This window comes from Octopus sinensis, linkage group LG6 (assembly GCF_006345805.1).
Source record: "Octopus sinensis linkage group LG6, ASM634580v1, whole genome shotgun sequence".
Classification (NCBI taxonomy): Eukaryota; Metazoa; Mollusca; class Cephalopoda; order Octopoda; family Octopodidae; genus Octopus; species Octopus sinensis.
The window spans coordinates 32,715,585-32,730,584 of NC_043002.1; the positions used below are offsets into that span (position 1 = coordinate 32,715,585).

The window sequence follows — 15,000 nt, forward strand, 5'->3', positions numbered from 1 at the left end:
TCCCTGGCGCAGGAGTGGCTGTGTGGTAAGTAGCTTGCTAACCAACCACATGGTTCCGGGTTCAGTCCAACTGCGTGGCACCTTGGGCAAGTGTCTTCTACTATAGCCTCGGGCCGACCAAAGCCTTTTGAGTGGATTTGGTAGACGGAAACTGAAAAGAAGCCCGTCGTATATATGTATATATATGTATATGCGTGTGTGTGTTTGTGTGTCTGTGTTTGTCCCCCCTAGCATTGCTTGACAAGCGATGATGGTGTGTTTACATCCCCGTCACTTAGCGGTTCGGCAAAAGAGACCGATATAATAAAAGTACTGGGCTTACAAAAGAATAAGTCCCGGGGTCGAGTTGCTCGATTAAAGGCGGTGCTCCAGCATGGCCGCAGTCAAATGGCAGAAACAATTAAAAGAGAGTAAAAGACAGAGTAATACCCTATAGATATGGTGAGGTGGCGCCATAAATATGCATGTCCTATTGAATCATCTGTAGCAATGCATTTACAAACATAAAATCTCCATTCGTGAAGTATTTCTCGTTATTAATGTATTTATCCTACGTTAAATGAAGCACCGCATACAAAACTATCCCATACTGTTATCTCGGAAAGTAGGGAATGATATACGGTTGCCAGCAACAAATAGCATAGGAACTTTTATAAGTACACGGAGAGACAACTGTCATATGCAAAGTGTGTGTTAGTATATGTGTGTGCGTGCATTAACACTAATGATGAATATGGTTGTAAGTAAATATGTGTTCGATCGCATAGTTAGAACAAAGATGGTAACACCTACACCCATTATCTATTCATGATATCCGAAGGAAAAGAAGAAACTACCTTTTGCTTGGAGATCTAGCTGAAATACTTGTAAGAGATTGGACTGAAGTATAAGTAACATGCGTCAGTGAATCATTATTAGTTATTTTTTTATCATTTTAAATCTGTCAGGTGAGAAAGACAATATCTATAACTTTTTTCGTGGCCTTCGAAAACGGAAGCAAGGCGAGGACAAAAAAGAGTTATTGTCAAGCCGGAGACATGGTTCAAATGCTGTCAATAGAGTACCGTTAAAGGGAGGATGTTAATACAGAGATTATGTTTGCGTTCAATGGATGAATATCATTACTCAAAAACAGAAGCTTTGTTCTCATGGGTTTCAACACAATATATATTTTCTTTTGAGTGTCAATCACTCAGCTTTGGCTGACCTGAGACTGGTGTAGATGATGATTGCCCTCGGCACAGCATAGCTGGATTGAATCGGGAGTACATACTTTCGAAGTTCATATTTTAACACAATCCCATCCTACCTCGTTATATTCGATAGTATTTATTAGACAGAGTCACTGGATAATGATTTCGACCCAGGCAACTATTTGAATGACTCACTAATGTTGAATGTAACATTTGAACTTAATGCTAATTAAACTTACTTTACTGCATTTTGAATGTATCGTATTTTAACTAGTACGAGAAATTTGTCACTTATTATAAATTTTGTCTATTAATTATTAATTATAGTTTATACTTAATTCATTAATGTTTAAGCACTTGTAAATACTATTTTTTGAATCCGAAAGAAACTCTTCTTTGCAATAAATAAAAATATATTAAGATGATGTGAATTGAATATTGTTTAGTATTAGTTTCAGAATACTGTGAGTAGACAGGTATTACCTTGACAACGAGATGTTGCGTTGTTTAATACGTAGCCCTGTGGACAATCACATCGGAAAGATGTATTTTGGGCTTTGTGCTCATCTGGTTTTAAGTCTTGACATTTTCCTACTCCAGGGCAAGGATTACCGCTGCATCCATCAAAGTCATCTTCACAGTTATCACCTGTTGATTAAAACGTAACATTATTATTAGAACGACAATTTTTAGAGAATTTATAATAATTTCGGACTGGTTTTCAGTCCTATGCTTTATGGAAATTAATTTATTTATCAAACAAAAATGTAATTTTACTTTGCTATAGTGTTCGTGATGAAAACAATGTAAAATATTGCCATATTTTTTTAAACAAAATCAATGCTAGTTATAAAGCATTAAAAATTTAGGTCGGTATTAATTCTACTATCTGGTATTTAAACTGTTCCCAAGTTAGGATCTCTTCTTCAGAAAAATCTACGTAGGATAGCTGTCACTTCTTGAATAGGGAAATACAAGATACGAATACTAATCATCGATGGCAGTTTTATTGTTTATAACTTCTTCTAGCTTCAAAAATATTTGAAAACATTTATACATATATATTTCTTTATTGCCCGCAAGGGACTAAACATAGAGGGGACAAACAAGGACAGACAAATGGATTAAATCGATTATATCGCCGCCTTACATTTATACATATATATATATATACCAGACATGCTTCATGAAGATTATACTATTCTATTATTACTAGCAGAAATGCCCGACGTTGCCTGAATTAAAGAAAATAATGAAATTTAGAAATGCCTTTTAGATCTCTAACATGAAACACAGACTACGCAGGTATTACCTCATAGCAAGTGAGATACCAACTTTATACGTTAATTACCCGGTGTTTCCTAGGTTATTGAAAATAATGAAATTTAAGTATGCCTTTTAAATCACTAAGTAAACTGAAACATGGATTATGCAGTTCTCAACAGTAATTAGCTGAGGTACAAACTATTAATGTCAATAACACATTTTATCCGATTTCTCACTGTTAAAAATTGTTAAAAATCCAAGTAGTTCTTTGTCTTTGCAATCACCTTCAATTGTCAGTACTTATTTGAAACATGTTGAAACTGAAACTGCATAAATTGGTGAGGAACCGGCCTGCGGGCGCTCCCCTTCTGTTAATAAGTACATTTAACAAAAATTCTATAAGATGACGTGAATATAAACAAATGTGTTGCTATAAATCAGGAACTCAGTCACAGTTTAATTATCTAGAGCTTCTAAATATACGATGTTTTAAGGAGGAGGAAGTGGACCAGCGTAAAAAACGGGATAATGATAAGGCTCTACTAAGGAAGTGAACCTAAAAGAAGGGGGCTGTAGAAAACAGATATTAACATTTTGGGTACAGAACGGTATGTTTAAAGTGACGGAGCAATGTTTAGTTGATCAAGCTAATGCTCAGTGGGAAAGGCAAACAACATAAAAGATACACCTCAAACTAAAAAAGAACCTAAAGAAAACAATAATAATAGCGCTACCGATAAGGAATGGACAACTGGCACCAACGACTTGCGTGATTTAAGTGAGGAAGATCAGAAGATTTTAGATGAGCTGCAGAAAGTAATGAGTAAAAAAGTAACAAAAAGATTGCCAGCATTAAAAGAAATCAACAGAAGAAAGCTATAAGAAATGACTTTAAGTAGATTCTGTTATCAGGAAGATAGATACTAAAGATATAAAAGACACTAACTTATTGATCTACGCAGTGGGGATAGTAGTCACCAGAAGATTAGATACCTCACGAGAAAAGATTAAAAAAGAGCAAATGTGGAAAAAGAGACAAGTTATCAGTTCAGAAATAATAATGGAAAAATTAACCATTTGCTCTACATGGATGATTTGAAGCTTTTTACTAAGAATGAAATAGAGATAGATTCCTTAATACAGATTGTAAGACTCTTCAGCAAAGATATAGGTGTGTAATTTGGCATATATAAGTGTACAATATTAGTCATGAGAAGAGGACAGATAGTCAAGAGCGAAGGCAGCCAATTACCACAGGGCCAGACATTAAAATCATTGAAAGGAAGAGAGATGTATCTGACAGAGTATTAACTAAAAAAATGAAAGCAAAAATTGAGAAGCAGTACACCAGGAGGGTGAGGAATCTAATGAAGTCAAAGATAAAATGGCCGGGATCTAGTGAAGGCTGTAAATACTTGGGCAGTAACATTACTTAGATAATCAACAACTTTTGTAGATTGGACAAAAACAGAATTAGCAAAGTTGGACAAAAGAACTTGGAAGGAATTCAATATGAAAGGAGCATTGCATCAAAGGGCAGGAGTAGCAAGTTTAAACCTACCTAGATACGAAGGTGGAAGAGGGTTAATATCAGTGGAAGACTGTGTGTAGTTAGCTAGAGTAGATATAGACTTCTATGTAGGTAATAGTGAAGAAGGTTTATTAAAGGCTGCTAGAGCCACAGCAAGACATAGGGAAACCAAAATACCAAAGGAACTTCAAATACCAGGAAAAATAACAGAAATTATCTGACTAGAAAGAGGTGTTACATAGCAGATTCCCTAATATAGTTGCAGCAAATAGTAGTGAGACATGGTTATGATTGCAGAAAAGAAAGCTGAAGAGGGAGACAGAAAGATTGTTAGTAGCTGCGCAACATCAAGTATTGAGGACTAATTGGTTAAAAGCCAAAATAGACAAAAATCAAGTAGATTTCCAATGTAGATTATGCAAATCAAAAGAGGAAAGCGTTACTCATATAGTAAGTGAATGTAGCATGCTGGTACACAAAGAAGACAAGAAAAGACACGACAATCTAGTTCAAGAGAAGAGAGAGAGATATTTTGTTCTGACATGAACAATGTGTATCAGAGGTTTACATGCTACATACCACCAAAATCTTTACTGCTTTAAATTGCCACTACATTTCCTTTGTCTAATTTCTCATATAGATTGGGATTAGCGAGGCACATAGATTTAGTCAGCAGCTGTTTTTTCACCATATACATTATAATGTTATAAATAAAATATTCATATGAATTTATGCACACAATTTATAATTCTCACCAGCATATTCTTCATTGCAGTCACATGACTGCAGAATAAAGTTTTCTGTTCTAATTACAGGGTTATCTTCTCTGCAGCTTCCGTGATTAGAACATCCACTGCATAGCACAATACTCATAACGAATTCGGCAGAAGAAGCATTTTTGTCATCTTGAGCAACAATGCTGTAACAGATGAATAACAATATCAGTATATGCATTAATTAAACACAACATATTTTAATGTTTTCCGTTATGCTATTTCAATACTTGTGAAAACTTGTTGATGATGAAAGAATCTTGCAAACCAAATCCCAAAACGAAATATATGTATATATATATATATATATATATATATATATATATATATATATATATATATATAAATATATATATATACACATATATATATATATACATATATGCACATATATATGTATATACATATATGCATACATATACATATATACAAATATGTTTAGATACTTATATAAAAAATACATACATATATATGTATACATATATATATATATACATATATATATATATATATATATATATATATATATATTTATACATACATATGTATATACACACACATATTTATATATATATAAATGTATGTAATGTATGTATGAAGTATGTATGTATATATGTACGTGCACATGGATGTACGTTTTGGTACATTTAAAATTTATCGCCGATTAAAATTCGAACAAATTCATCATTCTTTAAAATTAAACAATTTAATCTTACTTCTGATTAAACTTTAAGTTATTTAATTTTTAATCACTTATTTAATTTTAGCATTTACTAAATTCAATTAATTTGGTTTTATTACTAGTTAATAAAACGATTTGATTTTATCACTGCATAAAATTAAGTAATTTGATGATAGCAATGGTTAAACTACGGTTAAACTAAACTCATTTTATTTGAATATTGCTTAAACTATATTAAGCGGTTCTATTTTAGCATTAGTTAAACTTTTATGGTTTTACTATAAATATCGGGATGGCTTGTCGATGAAGAATCTTATTCCATACAAAATGTAAATTGCTCTACCAAACATACACAACGAAAAGTTTCAGGGTTAAGTTCTCCAGAAGTTTCAAATCTCAAGTCAATTCGATATGAAGTCTTCTGTCACTTCAAATCAAACTGCAGCATTGACTTTTTATTGCACAAGAACCACAGTTTCCTGTGAATTTAAGAGCTCTGCAAAGTTTCATCAATTTGCTTCAATGAAATAAAATAACATGAATAGAAATTCCTCTTTAACTCACCTGATATTAACTGCATTTGAATGCATCAAATATATTGATAATGTAATATCGGATCCACTTTTACTGAAATTAAAATACTCGCCACCTTGTTGCTTCTCGATTGTGATAGTATTATTTTCAGCATCTGTGACATTGAGAATGGCAGTGGCTGTTTCATTTATATTTATTTTAACAGTTTCTTCACCAGAAATTTCAGGGGCTGTGTTTCCTGTGATAAAGCAGAATTGCTATCAATAATCTTGGTAAGAAACAAAAAAATAATTTAAAAGCCGAGGAAACTAATAGTTGTCTGTCGGTGAAATTTATTTGAAGATATTTTTTCTGATAAACAACTTTTCCCTAAACGTCTGACATTTTATGGGGAATTTAATGAAATTATCAGGCCACATATAAATGATATTGGTTATCTTACTAGAGATATCAGTGGAACAGAGAAGGTTAAAATATTCTTTCGTTTTATTCTTATACTGCAGCAATGCTAGATCTCCGCCTTTAGTCGAACAAATCGACCAAGGATTTAATCTTTGTAAACCAAGTACTTATTCTATCGGTCACTTTTGCCGAACCGCTAAGTTACGGGGACAAATCAACACACACACACATATATATATATATATATATATATATATATATATATACAATGGACTACTTTCAGTTTCTGTCTACCAAATCCACTCGCAAGGCTTGTCCATGGTGTAACGCACTGGGACTGAACCCGGAGCCATGTGGTTGGTAAGCAAGCTACTCACCACACAGCCACCCTTTTTTAACTTTAGCTCACATAACTTGCAAAATCTAAGTGCGTTGCCATCTTAATTTATACTCTATGAAATAGTATAGTCCAGACAACAGCCAATTTGGTTCATGAACTACACCTTGTAAAATGCACACGGTGATGTATTAGCCTCTGGTTTCATCAATCGCCGTAGTTACTGATGCCTGTTCGGCTGTGTTCATTTGCTTAGTATGTGTGCTTCAGCCATTCTAGAATTGCGCTGAAATCTTATTCCAAACGTTATTCTATAGAATAAAAATAATGAAAAATAATGAGTGCATGTGCGCATCCCATATTACCGAAGGTCAGTCGCGTAGTATGGCTGCTGTAAATGTTATGTATGGCCTGATCACAGAATATATATGCGTAGTCGTTTCATTTCATTGCTAGGATACCTACAATAGTCTGAATAGTATATGTATGACTATAAGTTATACCGCTCTTATTTCATAGCGTATTATTTTATGGAAGTGATAAGCTGGCAGAATCGTAGGTGCGTCAGACTGAACGTTTAGGGCTCATTACGTTCTGCGTTCAAATAATTTCAATGGGAATTTTGCCTTCATCCTTTCGGGGTCACCAAAATAAGGCCCCAGTGAAGTACTCGAGTCAATAGAATTGACATATTTCCTTACTTTGGATCGCCTACTTTCTGCCAAAATTTGAAACTATTATTATTATTATTATTATTATTATTATTATTATTAGCATCAGCAGCAGCATGGTTATCATCGGCACCATCATCTTCATAAAAACAGACCTCAATATTCCACAGCATAACGGTGAATATAAGCGAAAACAAGAACGGAACAGAAGTCTTGTCTATACTACTTTGATAGTGTTATAAATAATTCAAGACCCACACACATGCACTCACCCACCTTCGGTGGATCTTATGAAATTGATCAGCCAAAACACTTTTTCCTGATTGAGTGTTGTAAGGCGGAAACCAGAAACTGAAAATAAAATAATATTGCTTACTTGCAGCTTGGAAGTCAGCTGTAGCTTCCTTATCAAGGGATTCAGTTGCTTTAGCAATACTTTCATCACCAGTTGCTATGTAGTCATAAATGCAAGCGTTGTCATCTGCTTTACATATCTCTAAAGATTTGTTGTAAATCGCAGAGGTTTTATCAATAAAAAGGGGAACGAAAGAAGTGTCGGTATAGTCAGCATTTGAAAAACCCTTCTGATATTTAAACAGTGAAGTATTTATAGCCCCTGGGAAGAAAAGACAAAACAATGTTGGTATTAGTTTAAAATGCAAAACAGATAAAGAGGTGAAATAATACAAATTACATTACAGCAATAGTTCAGAATAGTGTCTTTGACTTTGTTTTATATACTAAACACATATGGTGAAACTATATAGCCCATAGCTAAATGAATTATTGAGCACCAAGAACAAGTCATAATACATTATTAATACATTATTCAAGGCACACGCACAGACACAGACATATGTATATATATACGCTCGAAAAAGCTTGTGGTTACAAGGTGAGATCCTAAAGCACACAGGCATGGTACATTTTCAACTGAGATGGGGACTCCGAATTTTAGATGCTCAGATTCTCTGTACTCAGGTCAAAATCCGTCAAGATCAACTTAGTCGTTTCCTCTTCGGGATTGGCGAAAGTGTAAGAATACCGGCTTAAATGCCTTGTGATAAGATACCTGTCCCTAGTCGCTGCGTTTTGAGTGGTGCTTTTAGCAGAATCGACTGCGTTTCAGTCATTTGGGACAGGTCAACATTTTTATGATATATTTTTCCTTTGTTCGTCCTTCACGCTTTGTAGTGACTGTAAAGGGACACAAACTCCCCTCCTGACTAAAAGTTAACATAATATAACTTGTCACAAATTAGGTACCCCAGCCTATGTTCTGAATATTACAGTGGTAAACATTCAGTTATGTGATTCCCATTTATGTAAGCCGGACGCGTTTTTTTTTCTAACGAGAGTTCCGGACCCCAGTTACGAACTCATATGCATGCAGCCAATCAGAGCTCAGCTATCAAACTAACTTATGGGCGCATAACAAGTGATGGGCGATAAGATAAGGTCACTTGGAAAAATATAGTGAAAAATATAATACAATCATTTTACTTACAGCGTTGACCAAACTTATAAAAGATATCCCTTTCACTAGAAGTCTCAGGCAATACAGTCCCATTTGGTGTTGTGAGATCATCCTTCTTGTCATCATTATACACTCCCATAAGACCGCTGGTTAGCGTAGTATTTTTATAGCCTTCTGGTAAACTCACGGTTACAGTAAGCATGCGAATACCAACCGTCACTGATACATCAACACCTAGAAAGACAAGAATAATTATAACCTCATTGCACGTTCTTCGAAATATAACATTGAAACTAATTAACAGTGAAAAATATCATAACTATATAAAACAAGCCTTGAAAGTATTGATTTTCTTCCTAGTCGATTGTTATGGAATTTCTTTTCAAACATTTGATTAGTTTCTGTTCCTGTTTAAATACTGTTATATCGTTTTCTTAGATTGCATTTGAAACTATGGCTGAATGTCCCCATTACACAAAAATGGAAATTCCTGTTTGAATAATTGCTGTGCATACAACAAGGTATCGACATCTAATACTTGAGTTAGAAATGCACTTCAACAATTACTCACATTTTCTGCCCTGTTGTATATTTTGAGTGATTTTGTACTCTCAGAAGACTGAGGAGTTTTATATGGAGAATGATCGTTTAAATCATCTTAACTCGAAAACTACTGAATGGTCGTACGTAAATGGAGTTCTACGTGACAATATTGTCAACGTCATCAGCATATTCGGCTAAAGGAGATTATAAAATAATCTCTGTTATAACCTGTTGCTAGAAGTTGCGTGTTTTATAGGCATGTGTTAATATAAAAAATATCAAATATTTTTATTTCGTGATCAAAATATTTTGCAATATCTTGATGCTGTATCCGAATCATGGGCTTAGCTTAACTGCAATATTACTCAATAAATTCTATGATATAGAATAGCACTGTTAGGTTTCTTAATCTAGATAGGATCTGTGTTTGCATAATGTTTGCCATTTTTTCTTTTGCAGATAGATATATTTATTATATTATTCGGCGATTCATTGGGAAGAATGTTGTTGCATATATGAATATTCCTGAACATTCTTCAAACTCAATGTTTTCAAAAGGGTCAGCTTCACTAGTATTTGAATATTTTGATAATGCTACAAATTCACCGGATTCTGTTTAAGCAGATTCAGAAGACAATAGTTGTAGGAGTGATCACAACGTGACAAGTGATGAAGCTGTTCGGTTCTCAGAAATCGGAAAATCCTTTACTGTGGCTCAGCAGACTCAGAGTCCTCATTCCAGAGATGAGAAAGGCGATTGAAGAGGCATTCACTAAGACTGGAAGCAAAGTTAAAGGAAAACAGTTTTTGCTCTTAGATCCTATTTCCATACTATGAAGGGTTTATCGAAAAGTTTGTGAAAGGAATACATTTACTAACTACGGATAGGGAGATTTATGTGAAGCAACTTCGTGAAAATAAACTCTAGTTATCTGTTTTGTACTCGTGGAAATTACATATATGTTTTTGGCGTTGATTTTACCACGAGGAAATTGGCTCTAGCACAACTTATTTGTTTAAGATCTATTGTAGTGCCTGTGATCTAGCAGATCCCAAATAACATATGAGCCTTGCTGGAGAGGGTATAGCAATATATGATAAATAATGGACGTTATATCGACACGTGAATATCGTCTTAGAGCAGATCACGGAAGGCATCAAATTACAAGATATTTCTATCATATCACAATACTCCGAACAAGTGTATATCAAGGCTAAAACAATTTTATTTAAGATCTACAGTAAATGTGCTTACCAGATGTGAATGTTAGAGACACCGACTGGTTATCTTTGCTGTCATTCTTTCTGGTAATGAACAAGTCGGAGTCAATCAGCCTATAGTCAGAAACACTTTGGAACTCAGATGTTTTGTCAATACCATTGTGGTAGATGACCAAAGCTGAAATAGAAAAGAAAAGATAATTTACATTGGAGTAATACCACTTTAAAACAATTTGGAAATAAACTAAACAACTCTGTAACAGATATTCACTTTAAATTTTGGCACAAGGCCAGCAAGTTCGAAGGTGGGGATAAGCCGATTACATTGAACCCAATGCCGGACAGGTACTGATTTTATCAGTCCCGAAATGATGAAAAGCAAAGTCGATCTTGAAAGACTTGGAACTCAGAACGTAAAGACGAATGAAATGCCGATAAACTTTTTGCCCAGAGTTCTAATGGTCCTGCCAGATCACCGCCTTAAGCTCTGTAATAGGCGTTGAAGAATAGTACACAACATGAAATGTAAATTTCTGCATGAAAGAAAAGCGTCAGGTTTTATTCACTCGAACACTTCATCATTATAAGAAGCAAAATGAAATCAAGTTTGACAAAGTAATAAAACTTACTCTTTTCATCAGTAGCTAGTTCAACCTGTGCAGAGGCATTGGTAATGAAGTCTTTCATTGCAAAAGCTGAAAATATTGTGGCGTTAATCAGAGTACCATTTGAATTTTTCGCCTGGGCGGTCCTTGCTTGAATTTCTAGCATATTTATGTCTGTGGTTTTATTTTGTACTCTTATTAAGGTATATTCACCCAAACCATTAAAGGAGTATTTCAGACCATCGAGAGTTTGAATATGAGGATCGCCAAACATCCAAGCTGTAAATATATTGAAATGAATGACAAATTACTCACGAAAATTTATTTCAGTTAATATGTTATATTTATAAAATATTGAACGCGAATGAAAACTCTAAGTATTTAATTGATATCAGTGTACAATGTTGCCATATTGAGTAAATAAGATAGACCCGAGCATGGCGTAATTACTTAATGTGCTTAAATTACTAAGTTAGATGAGTTTTAAAGAATTAACGTTATTTGAAGATAAGAGAAATATATATGTATGTATATATATATATATATATATATATATATATTATATATATATATATATATATATATGTGTGTGTGTGTGTGTGTGTGGTGTGTGTGTGTGTATGTAGGTAAGTGGCTAGATGTTCTTACTGTTCCACTAGTCTACATTTGTTAGTCTTTTATCGACTCCGAAAAAGAAGGAAGGAAAAGTTGAGTCAGGCGGGATAAGAACTCAGAGCGCTGAGAATTGGAAAAGTGATTGTGAGACTGCAGTAACTACTAAGTACATTATCATTTCTTCAAATACCCTTTCATAAGAAATGCTTAAAGATTATTGATGACAACGATCAAAATTTGTTTGTATGTACCAACTGTTTGAATTTTTTTAATTGTAAATTCTTTCGCAATTGCATATTTGATATTGGTTTCTTTCGTGACTGAAAGTGTCGAAAGTATTTAATCATTCTTTAAAAAGAAAACCATTTAATACAATTAAAAGGGAAAAGCATGCCGCTGATCTTCATACACCGCAAATTGATATCGTAACTGAGAATAACCAATTTGGAGTAGAAGAAATTTACCAATTTCTTACATGAAAATACAAAGCGCACTGAGATATGTTCATCAATCAAAGTATACATTTCACCGATTCAAATAATTGCATGATATGTAATACTAAAATTAGTATCTGAATTAGGTAAACAAAAATAATTAAGGAAATTAATCAAATATGAACTTCTACGTAAATTAAACTTAATTTTAAATAGTGAAAGGAAGTATAAGCTAATAAAATCAATTTTAACACTCAATATTAAGTTAAATTAATTGAAAAATTTACAAATAAGTAGTGGACCAATAGCTTAATAATAATAATAATAATAATAATAATAATAATAATAATAATAATAATAATAATAACAACAATAATAATCAATAATATCAACAAACTAAAAGTAACTTGATACACTGAATGAAAAAAAGATGGAATAGAAACAGGAACTCAAATACAGTAATGAGCTATTGACCTAATTTCGGGAAGCATGTACCTTGTTTTCTTACCAGTAAGGTTGAAAGGTTCAACAATTTTGGTTTGACAAATAGTTATTTCAGATAGTATTTGAAATGTAATTAAACAGAAGTTTGTTACTATTTTCTTGTTCATTTTTCGATGTTATTCTTTTTCCTATAAGAGAATACAATTTTCACATAATATATCTCTACTGCATTATTTTCTTTCTCGGGAGCCCAACTATATAAATCACATTCGTTCTATCACAGATACTGGCATAACTGCTAATGTTGCTGGGTTACAAGAAATATCCGTCGCAAAATATTTCATTTATCAAAATTCTCCTCAGTAGTCGCTTGTTCTTATGTGTCTTTGTCCTATTTCCTTTGAGTTTTCATTATACGTCTCATTACTCCAAACTCGCGCGTTATTTTCATGTTTCGTGTTTTGACTCCCTAATATATATCCGCTACATCAACGCTTCTACGCTAAGAGCCCACAGCTCTACTATGATAAGAATAACTGTTTTGAGTAAGTAGTAAACAACAAACTTTAAACAATAAAACACTCATATGATTTATTAAAATGTACCACAGATATGCAAATCCTTTTAGCGCTTACATGGTCAGTTAGTGTCATCAGTTTTTCCATGCACCAAATCTGTCTCCCGTCTTTATTTTAATCTTAGCTACTTTAATTAATTAATTCTACTTGCCAAAGTTTAGTACACGTCACCAAATTTATGTTATACTCTTTATGTATAAGAATGGTAATTTTTAAATGAACGACGAATAACTTTTGTCCTGATGGGTGAAGCGTGAATGTGAAGAAATACTCCTCGTAGTTCAGCTTGCTGGGTTTTCACACACGCAGTGTATATGGAGAATTTCTTTTCCGGTACAGTTTACCACAGCGAAGATACAACCATGTCTAGGTATTCACGAACGCAATATACATAATTGAACTTAGTTTTATTTTAGTCATCACCACTTACCCGAGCTTTAATTAATGAAATATTAATAATATCACAAATTTAAAAACCGGATTGTAATGAATTCCTACCGATTTCCAAGATACCTAATTGTAAGTATCTTCATTTTGATCTGTAGAAATGAACAACAATATAGGAACAACAGAATATAGAATGTCTCACCTCTGAAGGGACTCCTGTAACCCCAACAGTAATTTCTAGGTCTTCTCTGCCTGTAAAGGTAACACATATTGTTTTTCTCACAGCAGTCTATAAACGGTTGGTCATCGCCCTCAAGCCATCTTCCATAATTGAAGAAGTAATTATATCTCTGATGAACACCATATGAAAGCCAAGGCCTTCGCCACCATAACGGATAACAACATTTCTGAGAAGAGAAAGAAAGACATTTCATTTTCTTTGTAAATTGAGAATGGGATCCATTTGTTCATATATCTTAATCTATGAACAATTGACAATAATTTGTAAATAATAGACTGCAAGAATAACACTATGTAAAATGTAACTAGTACATAATAAAATTTCATTTCTCTCCATTTAACAGGTTTTTATTTGAAGTGTTCGATTATAAATTACAATAAAATTACAATAAATTATAAATCCATCAATCCATCCATCCAATTTTTAAAATCTTTATTACCCTGATATTATTATGTATAATGATTTCTGATAGATTCGTTCGAAGAATTTGCCAGCATCATTTTGCTACAGACAAAATAGACGGCGCTTGCGCGGGGGATTTGAAAAAGATTAAAATCTATAAACAATGAGGCACATGCTGGATTGGCCTCGTTGTTTATATATTTAATCTTTGGCGTCCCAGTTGATGAAGACTTCGCCTAACAAATTATTTTATTTACTAAAATATGTCAGAAAGCATGGTCCAGGAAAGAGATGTTAAATGTTTTTATTTTTCATTCCCTTCAAGAATGTATTCCTAATTAGTGGTTTGGACTTTAGCTGTTCTTTCTAGAGTAAAAGACTCTTATGATGGAAATTTGTGTTTAAATGTACACTGTATTATATATTTTCAGTTTCCGTCTACCATATCCACTCAGAAGGCTTTGGTCGGCCCGAGGCTATAGTAGAAGACACTTGCCCAAGATGCAACGCAGTGGGATTGAACCTGGAATGTGGTTGGTAAGCAAGCTACTTACCACACAGCCACTCCTGCGCCTATATATATAGATGTGTTGCATCTTGGGCAAGTGTCTTCTACTATAGCCTCGGGCCGACCAAAGCCTTCTGAGTGGATATGGTAGACGGA

The 15,000-nt window shown here is 33.6% G+C and overlaps 1 protein-coding gene across 1 annotated transcript in view; it reads right to left on the minus strand.

Moving 5' to 3' along the window:
• LOC115213197 (mucin-4-like) overlaps positions 1–15,000 on the minus strand; it is a gene marked incomplete at its 5' end in the record, with an annotated part of 363,030 nt that overhangs the window by 316,360 nt on the left and 31,670 nt on the right. Inside the window, 8 exons of the mRNA XM_036503503.1 lie at positions 1,677–1,841; positions 4,746–4,909; positions 6,010–6,217; positions 7,766–8,005; positions 8,897–9,100; positions 10,665–10,808; positions 11,260–11,514; positions 13,896–14,100. Of these exons, the coding sequence (XP_036359396.1) occupies positions 1,677–1,841; positions 4,746–4,909; positions 6,010–6,217; positions 7,766–8,005; positions 8,897–9,100; positions 10,665–10,808; positions 11,260–11,514; positions 13,896–14,100 (1,585 nt within the window). The remainder of the gene's footprint in view (positions 1–1,676; positions 1,842–4,745; positions 4,910–6,009; positions 6,218–7,765; positions 8,006–8,896; positions 9,101–10,664; positions 10,809–11,259; positions 11,515–13,895; positions 14,101–15,000) is intronic.